Source organism: Daphnia magna, linkage group LG8 (assembly GCF_020631705.1).
Source record: "Daphnia magna isolate NIES linkage group LG8, ASM2063170v1.1, whole genome shotgun sequence".
Taxonomy (NCBI): Eukaryota; Metazoa; Arthropoda; class Branchiopoda; order Diplostraca; family Daphniidae; genus Daphnia; species Daphnia magna.
In genome coordinates, this window is record NC_059189.1 from 1,213,149 (window position 1) to 1,232,168 (window position 19,020).

General features: G+C 40.3%; 1 protein-coding gene across 8 annotated transcripts; it reads left to right on the top strand.

Moving 5' to 3' along the window:
- The first annotated feature begins 6,653 nt into the window (after positions 1–6,653).
- LOC116929846 (glycine-rich cell wall structural protein 1.8) lies at positions 6,654–18,065 on the top strand. 8 transcript variants are annotated; one of them, XM_045178565.1, is made up of 18 exons: positions 6,654–7,015; positions 11,341–11,447; positions 13,105–13,189; positions 13,447–13,908; positions 13,970–14,075; positions 14,186–14,485; positions 14,618–14,711; positions 14,870–15,008; positions 15,080–15,184; positions 15,242–15,514; positions 15,583–16,063; positions 16,125–16,181; positions 16,296–16,373; positions 16,513–16,554; positions 16,637–16,876; positions 16,961–17,416; positions 17,479–17,789; positions 17,851–18,065. In XM_045178565.1, the coding sequence occupies exons 10-18, from the start codon at positions 15,500–15,502 to the stop codon at positions 17,878–17,880; spliced, it is 1,710 nt and encodes a 569-aa protein (XP_045034500.1). In that variant the 5' UTR covers positions 6,654–7,015; positions 11,341–11,447; positions 13,105–13,189; positions 13,447–13,908; positions 13,970–14,075; positions 14,186–14,485; positions 14,618–14,711; positions 14,870–15,008; positions 15,080–15,184; positions 15,242–15,499; the 3' UTR covers positions 17,881–18,065. The 8 variants fall into 8 exon arrangements, with proteins under 8 accessions (XP_045034500.1, XP_045034506.1, XP_045034503.1 ...); XM_045178571.1 differs by lacking the exon at positions 11,341–11,447 and having other exon boundaries at positions 14,186–14,275; positions 14,336–14,485; XM_045178568.1 differs by lacking the exon at positions 11,341–11,447 and having other exon boundaries at positions 13,447–13,573; positions 13,733–13,908.
- The last annotated feature ends 955 nt before the right edge of the window (positions 18,066–19,020 follow it).

Consider the following 19,020-nt stretch of genomic DNA (forward strand, 5'->3'; position numbering starts at 1 on the left):
CGGAAGAGGCTGATGGCATGTTCGCATGCAATCTACAAACAATTCAAAGCGGTGCGCATTTTTTTTTTTTTTTTTCAGGCTTTTTTCTCGTCTAAAATCATAAATCAAAAGGCATGTGGTATTATTAACACACATCACAACAAGTGTCCAGCAAGTAACACACGGTTATTAATTTTTGAGTTAATAAGAGGCGTAAGACTTGCGTTTTTCTTTTAGCAACTGGATCTTGTTGACCCAGTGAAAAAGAGAATTTTTTATAGTTTGGCTTTGATTAAACTTGATCGGAAAATTTATGATTTTAAAAGTCCTTTTCCCCTCATCCTCCAGCATCGATTTAAAAAAATAACTTTGATTCAATAAATTGCCTGCTGTTTGCAGCGGTTTGATACGTCAGTTAAACTACTCTGCGTTTAAGCCAACCTTAAATAAAAAAATACGCAAAAACGATGTAATTAAAAATAGCCAACAAACCCTTGAGAAGTAAAGGCGGGTCGTTAAAAGATTCCGGAAGGGCCTCATGCACGACCGAAGTGAACGCGCAACTATGTGAGGTTGATACATCAATTTTGTCCAAAAAAGGGATAAACGGCATCCGAAATAGGAAACACGAATAATTTCAACAAATTTTACAGAAAATAAAAAAAAAAAAAAAAAAACGGTAACCTCAAAGCGAAACACACGACGCGAAAGCCCACACACCTTGATCCTTAAACCGCCACACAACGACGTAGCTACGCTGAAAAGAAAAGGTTCATTCGGCAGTGCGGGTCATTAAACAAATGAGACGAAGGCAAAACAATTATCGGTTTTTAGTATATTACTTTGTGTGTGTGTGTCTTTGACCCATACCTGGGATCAAGGTGAGCATGAAAACCCCGCCTTATATTCCCCCCCCCCTTTTCTCTCCCCTACTCTTTTCCCTATACTGATGTGTCAATGACTTCTTTTGTTTCAGACATTCCCCACTGTGAGACAAGATTTTTGGCCAGTCTTTTTTCGTCCGTGCCTTTATGCCCGGTTCGAGAAATGCACCTTGTCCGTATAAGGTCCCCAACGGCGCGTTATTGCACAATATCTGGGCAAACATCAACAACAACTACTATGCATTTGAATTTTCTTTTTGGGGGGGGGGAGGTTTATTCTTAACGGATTTTCGGTTGTTATTGTGACCAAAACGCGAGGAAGGGCAATGAACACCCGCAAATTTATTCGGCGGAACAAGCGGTTGAAGCACCTGCTCATTTGCATTTGAATGTCTCAATGCAAAGTTGAGAACTTCAGACTGAATAGCCAAGACAAGCCGAACGATGTTTAAAAAGGAAAAATCTGAATAATAAAAGAAGGAGGACCTCACACAGAAGTGGGAGCCGATACCTTGTTCTTGGTTGCCCAACCAATTTTCCAACAGCTCACCTATGGTCTCACCTCAGTATTTATCGAACTGGGTAAAAGAAAACCGTCCTCAATGGGAGGAATATCATTATCGGAAAATGCAGAGGCGACATTGAGCCGACCAATGGAACTCGTAAATCAGTGCCCATCAATAGCTTCACTTGAGTGTATTATTTCTTACCCTGGAATTTGCATAGATAAACAGGCTACCATTTTCCTTGAATGGGATATCTCCTTGGTCTTTGTAGTCTGACCAGTAGTTGTTGTCACACCTAATTGCTCTGTTCGTTCAAAAGGAAACCTTAAAATGTTCAATGGGACCTGCCTCGTCTGTGCCCGGCTATTAGAGAGTCTGCCACCAACGACTGGAACAGTAAGAACAGGTACCCCCAACCACAAGAGGGAGGAGGATCCGATCCACTTCAGTCGATGACCAAGAGGCTCGAAATCAATGAAGATTTTTCGAAATTCAAACGAGAAGAAGGTAAGCCACATTTCGTCTTATTAATTATTCAAAAACAAAAATGTATAGTAACTCGAAACGGCGATATCACGTACACTCGAATGAAAAGAAATGCTGAAGCGAAATGGAACGAATGAAACGAGTCATTTTTGTTGGGGAAAACAAGGTCTCGACTTTCTTGTCCACCCGAATGTAATCCGATCGCATTTCGTCTGGAAAAGAATACGAAACTATATGATTAGCTTCATCTCTGCGGACGATACACAAAACAAAGATTTCTGAAACACTGAAAGGGGGGCACTCAGTTGTAACTTGCCATTGCTCGTTTGAAATTAAATTTAAAAAGAAAAAGAGAATCGTGTATATACGACCTTGGTCAGACATCTCGTTTTACACAAGAGCGGCCGTTTGTTTAAATCTAACTTGTTTATAGCTGCGTTCAGGTATTTCTCTTCATCTGATTTAAAAATGGCTTTCTTTTCTTTGTCTTGCTGACGATAGCAATGGCTGTCTTACCAGGAACTTTTGAACAACAACAACAACATAATTTTCCATTTTAATAACAAGTGTTTAATAGTTGATTGTCCAGCAGCAAGGTGACACTCTCCCCTCCAACCGCAGACCACAGGTTCGTTGGAGGCCTATATGTTTTTTAGGGTTGAATTTTAGTTGGATGTAGTGTTGATGAAGTCGTCCGTTGCATACAACACCGTAAGCTTGTCATTGATACATTACGTCAGATGGTTCCACCGGAAAAAGCCATTTTTTGTTTTAGATTTACATACGTGTGGGATAACACTCGAGTTGTTTGATTAGATCGTCAATGCCACTGTAACTTTGATTAATCCTTTTCATAATCGTGACCACCGTTAGAAGCTGATTCACCCTATTCATCCGGAATGAATAACAGTAGGCACAACTCTATTCGTGTTTCCTTTTCCCATTTTTCTTTCTTTTTCATTTACTGAATATGAGATATGAACTTGCACCTTTCCCAACTTAATTGGATAATGCATCACCGGTGATACCGTGGCATTATACATTTAACATGGACTAAGGTAAGTTAAAGTACTTGGCTTACTATAGTGTTGGACTGCTTGTCCTTTATACAACAAAACATTGCCTGAAACTAGGCCAAAAGTCCCACTGAACTTGTTTGTGCCGTTTATGCCGAACAGATGGGATGGTCTAGATTGCTTCTTACCATCCACATCTCAGTTAAATCATTTCAGAAAAGATGGAAGCTTATTGAAAGGTAAAACAATCCCCGCCCTCATCGTAAGATGGGTCTATCTTATACTTCCCCAATTTTCATAAACGCGAATATTTCGATAGAGAGAAAGCCCCCCAGTTGTGTAAAAATCCACAACAGACTAGGGTACACGTGTGCTCAAACTAGACAACCACAGTGGCACATGCCAGGTGGAAGGTCGGGGTGTGCGACTGGAACACACTGCCACCCCACCGACCACCAATTCTATTCCCTTCTCTTATCAAGGGAAAGCCCGAGTTTCACCTAATAGAAGTATAGGAAAGAAGAGAACATGACTGCCGTGTCGGTGCTCCGGGTTAGCCTCTCCTTTTCTTCTCGCTCTTTTCTAAGTGGATAATTGCTGATGGAATTATCTGCGCCAGTGCTGCTGACTTGTCTCGCCGCAAGAAGAAAAGAATAAGTTAAGAGCTTGTGCATATTGGGAACAACAGAGGATATACAGACCCCGTCTGTAGGGGGAGGATAGAGTCGGAGGTGCGTAGGGAAAGAAATGGCATTCAGCACGAAAAGGTCGGCCATTGTCGATGGGTGAACACCAGAACACCTTTGAGATAAAAGAGACACTTGACTTTCCGGTAGTGAATGGATCGCAAATGGTCTCATTCTTCTTCCGATTCTATTCAATGAGAGCCAACCACCGGCGCGCCCTAGACATTCAACTGATAAGCCGCTTAAAGAGTTTGAGAAACAAAAGACAAATCATCAACCCACCCATTCTCTATTTAAACTTTGAAAATCATTTCACTAGTGTTTGGGGGCCCATCTTTGATCTACATACGCGCTACTGGAGCTACTGATTGACTCTTCAACCGGATGATTTGACACAGACAATTCAGCCCACCTTGACTCCCATCCAGTTTCCGGTTGTGTTATTTTTTTTATTTTTTACGTTCCTCTTAACCTGTCCGTTCCTTCGTCAGTAATCCCCATGTGCAAGTCTTCTTTATTCTCCCAACCTTGTTGAATAGGTTTAAAGTTCCGGAACTAGAACCGTTATGTTTTGACTGTTGATGAAAATGGACGTCTCGTCTGTATGGGATTGTCCATGGCGTATGGATTAGTGTTATTCCATTAAACGTAAACTGTATTCTGTACTTTAGTCTGACCTTCTGCAATAGCCCTAGCCCACCACTAGTGAGCTCTTCTTTTTCTACATACCCCATAGTGTTTTTTTTTTTAAAGTTGGTAGGTTATATTATACCAGAACGTCCGATGATCGTTTTCAGTGGCAGTGGAAGGCCTTCAACTGTCATATTAAATTTTTCAAACTAAAAAGGGCCATTCTTCTGTCTGATAGAACAAAAGACGATGATCCTTCGAAAAAGGCAAATTTGCAAGGTATACAACACAATTTGTCGTAGAGTACAGCACGATAACCCAGCAGCTTAAGATGGTACGTAATGGCCGTCATTAAAAGATTGCGCTTCCTACGATGAATAGCCCCTGCGCTCTAAATATATCTTTCAAGTTAATATCAAGGCATTGTGGATCTCCATATTCGTACGAGTAATGTGGACAAAAAAGAACCTTTCGCCTTCTAAGAAAAAGCTACGAGGTTGGGGCACCGGTAAAGCGGAACGAATCTCGAAACAAAAGAACTTGTCGATTGAATTCGTACAACAACAAAAACAACAATAGGAGTCCAGAAATCTAGAAGATTAAAAGGAAAAATTATCCCCAGAAATGATGACCCATTAAAGTCTGTTTTTAATGCCGTTGTTGCCCGAGTTTAATGACGTTGCTCTGCCCCGTCCTTATTTGGTGTAGTGTGTATTGTGTTGGGCTGTGACTCCTTCAAGAGAATCAGCTCCCACTTTTACGAGATCGACTTGAAGAAAAAAAAAAAGTTTAACTAGAAAAATGAAAAGTGAAATTAGCAAATAAACAGGCCGAAGAGGCGTTTTTATTGCGGCAGCCGCTGTGGACACAAGGGTGGGTTCCGGCTTGTTTTGTAGCTGAGGTGAGTACCCCATAATATGCAATTAAATTCGGGTAATAAAAAGAAAAATGGGAGGTAAGGAGATTCATGAAGCTTAAAAACTAAGTTGAGATTCAAGACGAAAAGAACTAAAAAATTCTAGGGCGGCATCATTTGACAAAACACAGGTGGCTATTCAGAAATTTAACGTAGGACAATCATTACTTGTAACAAAGAGCCTGTGCTTCAATTACAACAATAGGGGTGGTCTCGTAAAAGATAAGCTTTCCCTTTTAATTGTATAAGTAAAAGAGATAAAATTTACTGTCACTCTTTAACAAGGACTCTTCTTTATCGATCAAAAGTCTTAAACTATAAATTCACTTTTCCTTTCAGCTTTACTCTAACATTGAAAGGAAACAAAAATGCCAGCTACGATAAACTATTTACACAATGCGTAATCATCATCGATAGAAAATGACCTACACTTTGCGCAAGTGGTACACTAGTAATACAATGAATTGTACCAATTTCAAAATCACAAGAAAATGAAAATCACCTGAACTCACGAACAACGATAATACGCTATTCGCGTGTGTTGGGCTTCTTTTTGCCCTCTGGTGTCTTCCTCTTCCAATGTTCCACGCAATGTTAGACGATATAACTTCCACACTCAATTTGATGGCGAAGGAAATCGATACAAATTAGATATTCAATCCATCGACCCGCCCGAATGCAAAAAGGTCTTCCATTCGAAATGATATTCCATCGGATAAAGTACAAGTGTATCTACCTGAGATAATGCATATATGGGATGTTGTTTAAACTTGATGCACGCAACGAAGCGGATCACTAGCACACTTTTTTTATCTTTTGATGGTGGTGGTATTGTTATCACTCCACCTGGTCATTGTTCACCTTGCCGACCTTGTTCTTCCATAGTGTCTTGTAAGGAGGAGATAGAGTCCATCTTATTAGCATATAATGGGAGCCAAGTGTTTATTATTCAAACCCACTGGTAAGGCCCTCAAGCTAGATTTGATACTGCCCTTGCTGGATTTTACATGTACAGTGGCTGTACAATGCGGTGTATCAATTGTTACGTACACAATGTGAAGAAGAAACCATTGCCAACGGTAGCCGCGCGATTTTTTTTTTAGAACCTGCAATTAACTTGGCTCGGCATTGACAAGTAAACTGAAAAGAACGTGACGGATCTGTTTTTGGAAAAAAAAAAAATAATAATAAAAAACTTTCCATAACTTCCCAAAAAGAACCTTTCGAAAATGGAAAGTTTGAAAAAGATTCCGATCGGAAAAAATCAAACAACAAGAACTTGCTTCACAATGCAAATGTGTATTTCTACGGTTTCCTATGGATTCAACACCCGGAGCAGTCTTTGCATACCTAACCCAGTTTCTTTTTTTCTTTTTTTTTTAATATTTGCCAAATAGAGAGGGTAGGGGGCGAATAATAATATCGTTGATACATTTTTTTTTTAACTTATGGTTGCTTTGGCAACTCAGCTTGGCTCGTGTCGCGCTCTTTCGCTAATTGTCCTTGTAAGTCTTTTGTTCTTAGATTTCCTTGTTCTTAGTAAGGCGAGAAAGTTGTCAGTCGTCGTTTGTCCCTTGCAATTTGCTTGTCATTTTTGCGGTTTCTTTGTGCCAATTCTATTAGTGCTAGTTCTCATGTTTCGACGTAATGTGCCTTGAACGCTCTTCAAAACTATTTGAGCATTACGTAACACATTCCAACTGAATTCTTGTGGTAGGAGAACGGTTAGACTTCAACGTAATCAACCGTGAGATGGAAAGGGTTAGACGAAATGGAAGGCCCCCAGGAGAAGAAAACGCCCCCTGGAAGGATCCTAGAGTGTCGCGTGGAAGAGTATCTGCATCAATTCCGGTGGTCCGGCTACAAGTTCGTGCCCAGCGTGGAAAACTGGATGACAGCCATTTATTCTCAGGTTCTCTTTAAATTTTTTTAAATTTTCTTCTGAATTCTTTGCCACCTCTATGATTTTCTCTGTGCGTTGTCACCTCGGTTTAGCTCACACTTTGTGGGCTACTGGTTATATCTGAAAAAAAGGATTGAATTTTCTATTGCTGTGTTTTTAAAAAAAGGAGTGCTTGTTTAAATTGCAACTAAAGTCCGTTAACCCACGCCCCACAATGAAAATTGTAATCAACACTTGTCAGCGTCATGCGGACGATATGCCATTACATAGATTTCTTTTTTTTTTCCGAAAGAAGTAACCAAGTAGCCACGCCCGATTTAGCATTTAGGGAGGGTCAAATTGAAGATTTTTTATCGCCAGATTGACTAGACGAAAGGGTATCGTAACATTTTCAAACATGTTTAGTTCTGCTTTTTATTACGTCACATCAAATCTTTTCAACTACGTTCATGACGTTGTGTTCCAGAATTTCAAACATTTCAAGAGCAAGTTTAAGTGTGAAATTCCAAGTGAGATCCACAACATTCGTTTTTCTCAAGAATTTCAGATGGGAGTTTATGCTCGGACCAACAAGATATCGATAGGGATTGGCTATCATGACACGGTTGCGTAGTTACAAATCATGTCCTGCTCGATGGAGCGTGTAGGATAGCTATCAAACATCGAATTCAGGGATGCCAAGCTCAAACACAAAGTTAAACATAAACGAAACGGTAATTCGATCCTTGCACTAACAGAATACGATATTAGCCTCTAGCGTCTTTCTCGTTTCTTTTGTTTATGATTTTCAAAGTCCTTTTTTTTTTTAAAATAATTCACCCAGTTTGCATCGGGGTAAGAAAGAGAGGGCACTACAAAAACTGTCGAGTCGAATGAGCCGCATCTTCAGTGACATGCGAAGCTAAGTCTATGAAACCAAACCATTTTTCTTCTCATATGTCCATCGTATCCAGTCTACATTCCAAAATGTGTTGATACTTTCCCTCTTATTTTATATCCTTTCTTATTTTCTTTTCCCAGCCACCGAAATGGCTGAAAATTTGTAAGAGGGTCGTCACCCCTCGTTTTCTCAATTGCCCGATCCAGTTCACGTGGCCACTTGACAATTCGTTGAGTAAACAAGAAGAGGCACGAGTGGAGAGTGGACACTTGTCGTTATCCAGCACTTTTAGGGTGGGGGTGTAGTACAGGTATACAAACATTGGCTTTAGTTTGCAGGTTGTTTGTTTGCTACGTTTAGCCTTTTTTTTACGTTTTATGTCGCATTGTACTATGGACTTCTTCTTCTGATTGCTCAGTACCTAAAATGGAGGGACTTGTCACTCATCCGTAACGTTCAATCCATCCAATTGAAACTTGTCAGCATTTTACGAGACTTTTCTCAACTTCCAAGATTTTTTTTCTTTTGTTTCTGTTGTTATTTTACCTGGATGACCAACAGCCCAGCGGGGACATTCAGTTCAACATCTATCATAGAAATGTAAGGCGGGAGAAGAACTTAAAAAATAAGGGAGGATGCACTCGAAGACGAGAGAATAAGAGAAACACAGCATGGGATGAAAGATTCATCATCAAACTTGTATTTCGTTTTTACTTTATTTACTTGTTGTTATTGTGAGATTTTAGAGACACGCAACCTCCCCCAAAAAAGTGAAGTAGCGTCTCGGTCATTTGTATGATGCATGTTGATGAATTTACCCTCCGAAAAGTATAGAAAACTGAAAGAATATGCTACTGTTTTATTACAAGTGAAATAGTGCCAAGGCCTATGCTCGTCACTATTGTGTAAATAAAGAAAGATTCGTCTAACGTTCATGTAACAAAGCGAGATCTCATCTGGATCTCATCGTGTTCTCTCCTCAAAATTATGTATTCTTTTCAGTTTTTTCTACATCATTCGTTCAACTAGCTTTAACACATGCAATCGTAACATGGTAGATGATATCATACTGTAATCTTTAAATATGAGGAAAAAAAAACTAAAACTTCTTGTTCTGGAAGTTATTTTTGAATCTCTTCTTCCTTGTCTGCATTGACCAAACCATCTGTTAACGCTCTTTCGCATGTCTCTGCGTGATGAGGAAAGGGACTTGATGCAACCGCTATAGTTAAAGGCATCCTCTTTGTTATATACGAATGCATTCAAAAGGACGAATTATCAATTTCATAAAAAATAGAAAAGTAGAGAGCAAGTGCGTTGGGCTTATGTACGTTAACAATTGAATAGAAGGCAGGAACTGATGTTCTAATAAAAACTTTGTTCGTCGGGGTCATAAAGGAATTTCGTTCTCCAATTAGTCGGCACCCCCGTGTGTAAAGGCTACTATTTAATAAATGCCAAGTCCCTAAGTCTTTTCAACCCATTCTCTTGTAACATGATGTGTAGGCATATACCCTCAACTTACCTCACAGGCCCCCCCTATAACTAAAATTGAGGGGGACACCTGCTACGGTCATCTCATTAATCAGATGATATACCTTAAATGGAAAAGACCATATAAACGAAACTGCATTAGCTACTATCTAATACCTAAGGCGATGCACCTCTTTTCTTTTTTTCGAAACAGCGATGAAGAGACACCGCTCCGTTTAATTATCCAGTCCATTGCCCAACTTCTTGTTACCCTTTTTCTATCTACTGCCATGATAAATGCTATAAGGTAAATCGCTGTTTGAGAAAGAAAGAAATCATCTTTTGTTGGAGACTACTCCTTTTTTTAAAAAACCTTTTTCTCACTTGATTTCAACTGTCTTTTACACAAAGTGCCGAAAGAGCTGTAATGGATTTAGTTAGACATCATGAAACACCCACTTTAATAGTGATTACCAAGAGTTAAATTGAAAAATAAAAATAGGAAAGGTTGAATCATTAGTTACTAGTAAGCATTCTCCACGCTCAATTACAGATTTAACAGCTTCTGACACTACGTGAAAACGTTGCAATTGTAAAAATTAAGAGGGGTGCAATCCCAAACGTTTATAGAATTGTTGCAATGGACCTATGCTTATACTACTATCAGTGATATTGCTTTCTAGCCAGTGGGAAATGGTTGAATTGAACCATTTCCTCGAGGCAGACCACACGCAGCGTTTGTCGGTTGAGTGAAACAAGCGAAAACAAAGGCTGAGTTTGTTTGCAAGTGCCAATTATATGTGCCGAATCGACACGCGCTATCACTTTATGGGCGATTGCAATTTTCGTTTGAAAGATGGAAGGAGAGAAAATGAATTTTGCGGAGAAGGGAGGGCATTGGCGGTTAGGAAGGCGATGGAGAACAGGTAATATGCAAATATCGTTGCCCATTGTAGTGCTGACTTTCTCGATCCACTGGGCTCTGGCCGGGGTGCTACCGTTTTTCTTTTTAAATTCTATTCGAGATGAAGATGTTAAAATAATCATAGGAGCAACTGGCGATGATTGGCCAAAGGGCCCGCACGAAAGTGCAGTTTCAGTGAACCGCCGATGTAATTGTTCATTTTGGAACGTCTGCGCTCGCCAACGAAAATGGCGCCACCGTTGAAAAAAAAAATTCTAGGATTCAACGGGTAATTGATGCTATTATTCGTCTTGCATGATAAATATAAGTAGTTGAGAAACAGCATTGAACACGAGCCGCCACAGATGTTAATCAAAGAGTTCAATTCAGCCCGGAGCTGTTGTTTACGTTTCATATGGTCTGATGGGCCCTCTGTACTTTTCGTTCACCTGTTGACGTACACACAGCAATAACGGCTCTATGCATATTTAATTTGCGTGTTCGTGATGAGCATCTTCTTTTGGTGCTTTTTCTTAACCCCTGCTGTTGATGTGTTATCGTCGTTCCAGCTGGTCATCTTTATTTTTGAGGGGCCATTTTCAATTAAGTTACAATCCTTCATGTTATGAAGCACTACTCTTTGTGTGATTCGTCTACGGTTATGTAACCCCAAAATCGTGTGTAATGTAGGTTAGGCCCAACACGTGTGTGACCCCAGTTTTTCTTTTTAATCATAAAAAATAGGAAACTTTTCAAAACTAAAATCAACCGCCAAAACCGTAAAGCACACCCCTTTCTAAACGCCTTGTACCTTCGCTACGTTAATAGCTCGATAAAAAGGTACTAATGAGTCGAACTCATTACAACCGTTCTTGCCCTTCTTTATTAAAACTAATTTTCTTGTTTAGCCAAGTAGACAGAAATCCCGTTGAATACGCTTGGTGATTTACCCACGTACATAATCATTTACTGACCGCAAAATGTTATCAAGCGCTTCAGTTTATATTGTTGAAAACTTTTCTGAAATTAAAACCACAATGTCTATGGGTTGTGACCGCAGTTTCAATTTAATATTAGGTCCACTTAACCTCGGTCACGATATGGAACAGCGTTTATGCGACACGAGCCTCCCGGCGGCGAGTTGAACGCCAGGTACTACCAACACGCGTCCCGCGAGCAATTTTGTGAGTACGATACTACCATTATAAAGGGTAAGCCTAAAGGACCCCCATTATCTCGACGTATAACGGAGCGGTCAGCTATCGCGTGTTTAAGGGTCGAGTTTTATTGCAATTTCATTTCAAATGGCATAAAGCAAATCAGAAAGGCAAACAGACCACACAAGCTTTACCCAAATAGAATTGTTAAACACACTAACCGCAGCCTGTTGTTGTGTTCTCTTTCATTATTTCAACAAGCCGCTAATCTGCTAATCGCAAAACCAAATAAACAGTACCAAAATTTTCGTGTGTGTGGATATGGCCCCAAAATGCACAATCACTTGCTCAGGACCCCATCCCGGCCGGATCGGCCTCTAATGAATAGGGAGAAACACACGTGTGCGAAATGTATCACCCCTTTTCTTCACTCAAAAAAAAAAAAAAAAAAGAATAGTGCTCTACATTTTTTTGTCCTTTCAAAAGTACTCCACACCTTGACAATAGAACCCCCCCCCCCTTTATTTTTACACCGGTGCGCACACTATTTACACGAGTGAACACCTATTTTTTTTTACTCATTGTGATTTCGCATGAAAGGTCTATATTTGGACAGGCAGGAAAGCTCTTTGACTATAGTGCAAACGTGGGATCTGTGGGCCTTCCCCCTTTTCTTCTTTCCAACCCCATCGATCTTTGCGAATCGCCCATCTTTTCCCGACTGTAAAAAAAAACGGATAGCCAAGCACATATACCACCCACAAGTTAAACAGCAAGTCCATCTTTCTTCAACTTCATTTCCTGAACGAGTTGAACCTTTCCAAAGGAAAAAGGCAAGAAAGTTTTCTCAACATTGGCCGGTTTTTATTTACGACGAAGGTTTTCATTTATTTTTCTTTCGAATTTTTTTATACCAAACGTTTGAGAAGAATGAAGTCAAAGTTGCCATGAAGATGTATGGCAAGAGGGCTTTTTCGATTCATTGAGCGGAGTGAATGAGCAGGGGGTTCCGGCGTACTAATAAATCCATCGCGCTCGTTGAGGAGAAATTTAAGAGGCCAAAGAAGGAAAGAGGCAAACTGAATTGTGTTTTGTTTTTCTGGTGGAAACCCTTTTGCAAAGTGTTATAACTCTTTACGGGCTCGTACGCGAGCCATTTACAACTTCCTGGAACACGAGAAATAAATGTGATGACTTGCACCGTTTCTGATTGAGGTTCATCATCTATGGGAAACTGTTGATGAGTATAAAAAAAAAGAAAAATGAAGAGAAAATCTATTTTTTCAACGATCAGAATTTGTTTTTTAAGACTCAGACCACCTGGGGTTTTCAGGTAAATAAAGAGCGTCTTATTGTTGGTGATGTTCGCTTACCACCTCACCAATTTCAGTATCGTAATCTTTGTAATGGTTCGTCTTCTATCTCGTTCAATCTCCCTTTAAATCCTTGGGACAGTATTCAACAGACCCTCACCAACGTGATACTTGGGTTCACGTCCATTTAGTGTGGATCGTGTAACATTAGACTTTACCCCAAGGATTCTAAGCGGTGGTCAACGGTGTTGATGAGGTGATGCTAAACAGATGCGATAGCTTATTATCAGCTGGTATAAAGCTCAAATTATGTTCTTCTTCACTATCGCCTTTCTTTAAAAAACCCTAATGTTTTTTTGTTTTTTTTGCAGTTCTCTGATGGCAGATTACGGAAGAAGCCCTGGGCCCTCTTATCGATAAATCCTTAATTGCCACTGGAACAAAAAAAGACACCAGGTAAATACTACGTAGAAATTTGAGACATACAAGGGGTAGCATTTTAAACTATGTAGAACAGATTTGATTTGATTTTTATGCGCAGTAAAAAAAAAAATTATAAAATCTGATTTGCTTTTATAAAGAAAAGAACCGATCGCTTCGCTAGCTTTCATCACGTTTCAAATTCATGATGAAAATATGATATGTTAACACCTAATAATGCAAACGCTAGAAGCTAAAACTTGTTCGCTCTGCAATCTCAATAACGTTTCTAGGCTTACGTGGGGCTTCCAGGTGTATATGCAAAGCACGCCAAGTCCATGGCTTGTGAAACGGCAATGAAAAGGCTGTTCTCAATTGTGTTATTCAACTCTGAATAATCCCGATAACATACGGTAGGCTGTGAGCAATGCATTTCGCTTAAATTTTTCATTCAGAATAAGTTATCGTAAACGGCAAAAGTGAGAGATACTTTGAAGGCTGCGCTGTTTTCCACACAATTTCAATTGTTAATTTTGATTGATGTGCTTTCGTCTTCTGTTGTTTACTTTTTGTTACTAGAAGTCCCATGAATCTCAATCACAACACGAGAATTCAAAAATAACTTGCTGGGATTTAGCATCAATGCAGCACATTTAAAAATCCTGTTTTGATAGGAGAAAATTCAAACGTTAAGTTCTTTACGTTGGTTTGCAGCTGAATGCTTAAACCTGTGATGCAACGAAGAATAATTCTAGGTAAGTCATGTTGTTTGTAATACGAGATTCTGGTTTATTGTCCTTTGGTTTAATCTTCTAGGGTTAAATCCAGTTGCTTTTCAATTGAAATCGAAAACATGCAAAAAGAAAGTGAACAGTCAGCACGTAATTGATATCCGGTCTAGACGTTTATCCTTCCCCATCAGGTGCCTCTTTTGTTTAAAACAAATTAACTTTTCCTTTTAAACTGGCCTTGTTTGCATTGTTCACTGGAAAAATCTTGTTGTTGAATAATCGAAATCTGACTTCCCATTAGAAAGTCCCAGACTACGTGTAAATCCGCTGTTTCCAACTGAAATTGTACTACACTTTGGTGGACATCCTTATATGCTGAGCCAAATATTCTGTTTGAATGTCAATCATTCTTGTTGATCACATTTAACTGATTGTTCTTTCTGTTCTCTAGTGCATCGCTTAAAGAAAACGTAACGTGGAGAAGGTAAAACCGACATTACTCGAAAAGGGACATTTAAATGGCTGGTATAGGGTGTTCCACCGGATTGGGTGCTGCTTACAGTTTTGAAGAAGGAAGAATAGCAACGAGTGTAACGTACAGGTGAGTGTAATTCCTTGTTACAGGGGGTGTACACCCTCTGGTTGCTAGGTGGGAGAGGGGGGGTGCAGTTTTTGGGAACCCCAAGTTTTAATTTTAGAGTTCAGCAAAGTAAAATGAAGGTTTTTTCTTTAGAGAATCAGGGCAACAAACCGAAAAAAAAAGGCTGTTTAATACATCTAATCACTGGTATTTATGGCCGTTCTATCAAGGACAGAAGCATATACAGGTAACAAGTTTTCGATTTTAAGTTCAGATACTTGTGCCCTTGTTTTCTGTCGGTTTCCTTTATGACACCACAAATTCAAACTTTGAATTGCTTCTAATTATTGGCATGTGTCGTTCGCTTGAATATGATGTTTGGTGCACACTTGAGGCTGTCTATAGGTTACTGGATTAATCGGAATACGCAGCAATGGATAATTTCAGAAAATCACGTTCCTGATTAACTAAACGTGAAAGTTAATGGCCAAATTCTGCGCCATTCTTTGGAGAAATCAAACGAGTTAATCAAGTTTACAACAAGGTAAAAAATGTATTTGACATTTTTTATTTTAGAAAACTATCGAGACTAAAAGTTTCATTCTATAATTCTAGGTAATCTAACTGTCGTTAACAGGAGAAAAGTATCTGAAGAAACATTGCTTTGCACGACAATCTGTTAACGCGAATCAATGCCACACGGTGATAAAATACCTTATGGTAGGATAAAAAATATATATTTCAAACAGGTTTTTATTTTCACTTTCTTCCATCTAGTTTGTGTTAGGTTTTCTGACAGCTTTCATTTCTACAGCTTTCGTGACTTGAGCATACGTTCAACTGTCAATTGCATTTTCCTTCACGTCAACGCTGTTTATGGGGAGTAAAGGGCGTTCCATTTCGTGTAATGGGTTATAAAAGGGACTTTAGGTTAGGTTGGATGGTCACATCGTCCCCAACTCTTTGCTCTTTTGGATATTAATAAATTAACAGTGATCAAACTAGCAGCTTTCGCCATATTTCACATAGCCCACGATGGCTGTTTCTAAAGTAAATCGATCAAGTCCTTGTGATTATTATTATTTCACTTTTGTAGTTACGTTTTCATTTTCAATTAGGTCTTGTGGATCGTTGCGATTCTGATGACTGTGGTCTGCGCTCTAGAGCCCGTTAAAGGAGATTTGGCGGTTGCTGAAACCAAAGGCAAAAAACATGTTTACGTTCAAGAAAGTGGTTACGGAGGTGGTTACGATGATAGCAGCTACGGTAGCAGTTATGGTGGAGGTAGCAGCTACGGCAGCAGTTACGGTGGACACGACGATTATCATGTCGTAGTTAAAAGTAAAGGAAAAGAGAAAGGAAAGGGCAAAGGCATTCGTACCAGTTACGGTTATGACGGCCCCAGCAACTACGGTAGCAGCTACGGTGGTCACGACGACTACGAAGTGGTTGTGAAAAGTAAAGGCAAAGGCAAAGGTAAAGGAATCAGTACCAGCTACGGTTACGACGGTCATAGCAGCTACGGAGGCGGTGGTTACGGCGGAAGCAGTTACGGAGGTGGTGGATACAATGACAAGGGTAGCAGTTACGGCGGAGGAGGTAACTTCTTTCGTGATTTACGAACGACATCCTTAAATTGTTTCTATTTGGATTGGATCAGGATATCAAGTCGTCTTGGTACATAAGGGGAAAGGAAAGGGACATGGCAAAGGAAAGGGTATGTAAAATCATTTCGAAATATGTTTAAAAGCAAAGAAATTTCAGTTTGATTTGATGTTGAGTTTTTGGTGCTGATGTCTTTTGGCTTCTCTTTCAAAATGATTGTCTTTAGGACATGGCCACGATTACGACGATTACAATAGCGGATACGGTGGCGGCGGTGGATACGGTGGTGGTGGTCATAGCGGTGGTAAGTAACTTCCGTAATCAAAGGCTGATTCATTAGCTCTTCTTGTGAAACGAAAGTTCTGTGCCTACGAAGATTTTGAGCGAGCAATCCGTTGAATATTGTTATTGTAAATTAACTTGTGTTTTGATAAAATATTCAGGTTACGTGAAAGTCAAAGCCAAGAAAGTAAAAGGACATATAGGTAACATAAAGCCAAAACAAATTGATTTGCTGTTTTCCTCTTTAAAAATGTCGATTCTTTTTAAACGGACACACGCTTACAGTTCCCGTTAAGTCGAGTTACAGTTCTGGCGGTGGATATAGTAGCGGACATGGCGGAGGAGGATACTCAAGCGGACATGGCGGAGGAGGATACTCAAGCGGACATGGTGGCGGAGGAGGATACTCAAGCGGATATAAAAGTGGAGGAGGTGGTGGAGGTGGAGGTGGAGGTGGAGGTGGACAAGGATCTGATTCAAGTGATGAAGACAATAGTAATAGCGGCGGAGGAGGTGGTGGAGGTGGTAAGTCTCGAACAATTGATTTTCTTCCAATCTTTTAAACGCTTTTTTTAATGTGTGTGGATTATTAACATGTAAATCATTTAGGTGGATACCAAAGTGGCGGAGCAAAAGCTTCCACCGTATCTGCTGTGATAGCGGCACCTTTAGCCATTGCAGAGGGAACAGGTAGTGCATCCGTAGGAGAAGCATCCGGTACCATCGCATCGGCCATCGTGACAAGTGAAGCCATCACGAGCGGCGACAGTGGTGCGAGTGTTGCCGCAGCCGATGCAACGGCTGTGGTTGCCGAATCCGATGGAGGCGTAGAAACGAGAAGTGCGGCGGTGGCGACAGCTGATGCATCCGTATCTGGTGCGGAAGCCAGTGGAGGTGAAGCTGCTGCAAGCGCAACTGGCGCAGCTGAAGCATCAACTGATGGAGGTGCTGACGGCACTGCCGGATCGAAACGAAGCGTTGACACTGCCACCACCGAAAACGCAACGAAAACAGCACCGGAAACGGAAACGGCAACGACCGTAGTTGCCGAAACCAGTCCTAAAAGTAAATTCAATTCATAAATTTGGCTCATTTATAATTAACTTCATTGTTATTTACTTTTTAAGTTCCTGTTAATGGATTTAGCATTCCTCCAGCTCTTGCCGGATCTTCGCCTACCAGCGCCCCTTCAAGTAACCGTTCACCTGCAGCCAGTCGGGCTCCTTCAACTGGCCGTTCTCCTTCAAATAACAGACCCTCATCCAATCGTCCTCCATCGAATCGTTCTCCTGTTAATCGATCACCTACGACAAACCGTGCTCCTCCAGCTGGTCGTCTTCCGCCGACATCCAGCCGCGCTCAGCCGTCGTCTGTTCGTTCTGAAAGAGCCCGTCCATCATCAACTTCTAGTACGAGCTTGCTCGATCAACCATGGCCGGTAATTTACTTTTCAATGATGTTTTTTTAAATGATTCGTAAAAGAGGCTCGATTTTTGTAGAAACCAAAACAGTTTCTAGTACCTTCGTAAACAGTTGGTGACCAAGGAGATTGGATAAACACATGACTGGAATTTTTGTTCAGAGTTGAACCGAGAAGTTAAATATTATTACAGATATATTACTATTTAAATATTATGAGATAGATAGCACTCATTAATTCACCTTTTCGTCGTTTGTTGAAATAAAAGCGCAATAAAATTTTGGGGGTTCAAAATAGCAATTTTCACCTGACCTACCTGAAACGCACCGAAAGAGGATGTTGAAAAACCGTCCTTTGCATAAAGTAGGAAAGCAAGAGGAAATGGTTTGGGTTTTTAATTCAATTTCGCAGCAGTTCCGTTCGGTGTCCGTAGGCTGTCCAAATTGCAGACCCTTTTGGTTTGTTACGCATTTTGGGGATTATCTTCAATCCAACACGGTGTCTAACCTGTCGCTGTAATCTAATCCGAACAGGAGACGATGCATGAAATTTTGGACAAGGTAACAAAAAACAATTCAAATCAAATCCAATTTAATTCAAAGGTTTCTATTGACAGCTCAGTGACTTGCACAGCGCGTGTTAAGGTGTCGAGTGAGCCGCTGTGCATTGGTTGGAAATCGATGGATGAAACCCGTAGGCGAATTGAAGTTAGCCTTTGTTACCTTTCAGGTATTGTTTCCTTTGTTTCTTCATTTTTTACGATGTGATTCCTTCTTACTTACGAGCCAATCAATCGTAAACACGGAAATTCAATAGCCTTGCACGGTGGTTACGTTCTGTGCCGGCTCGTAGGTAATCGTTGGAGGGGCGTGTCCAGGAACAATAAAAATCGATTGATGGACTGAACTTGATTTTCAAACGTGGCATTTGCTCCCGTAGCTGCCGTTTTCTGTAAATCATTCTCCTTTTATTTTTAACTTGATGGATTTCCGGGTTCTCGAAGCTCATACCGACTTAGTGAAATCTAGAATTCAATTAAACGAAATGCGGAAGGCTCTCAGGTTGAAGAACAATTTTATGAAGAATTCATCTTGCACCGTAGTGAAATTTCGATACGGTTCGTTAGACAGTGAACTTGAACGAATCTATGCAATGTGCAGTTGCTAAAAGCAGAACGTAGCGGATTTCACTTCCCTTGTTCCATGCTGTTCTGACCATCTGCTGCCTCTAGGCTACGTTTCGGAAGAGA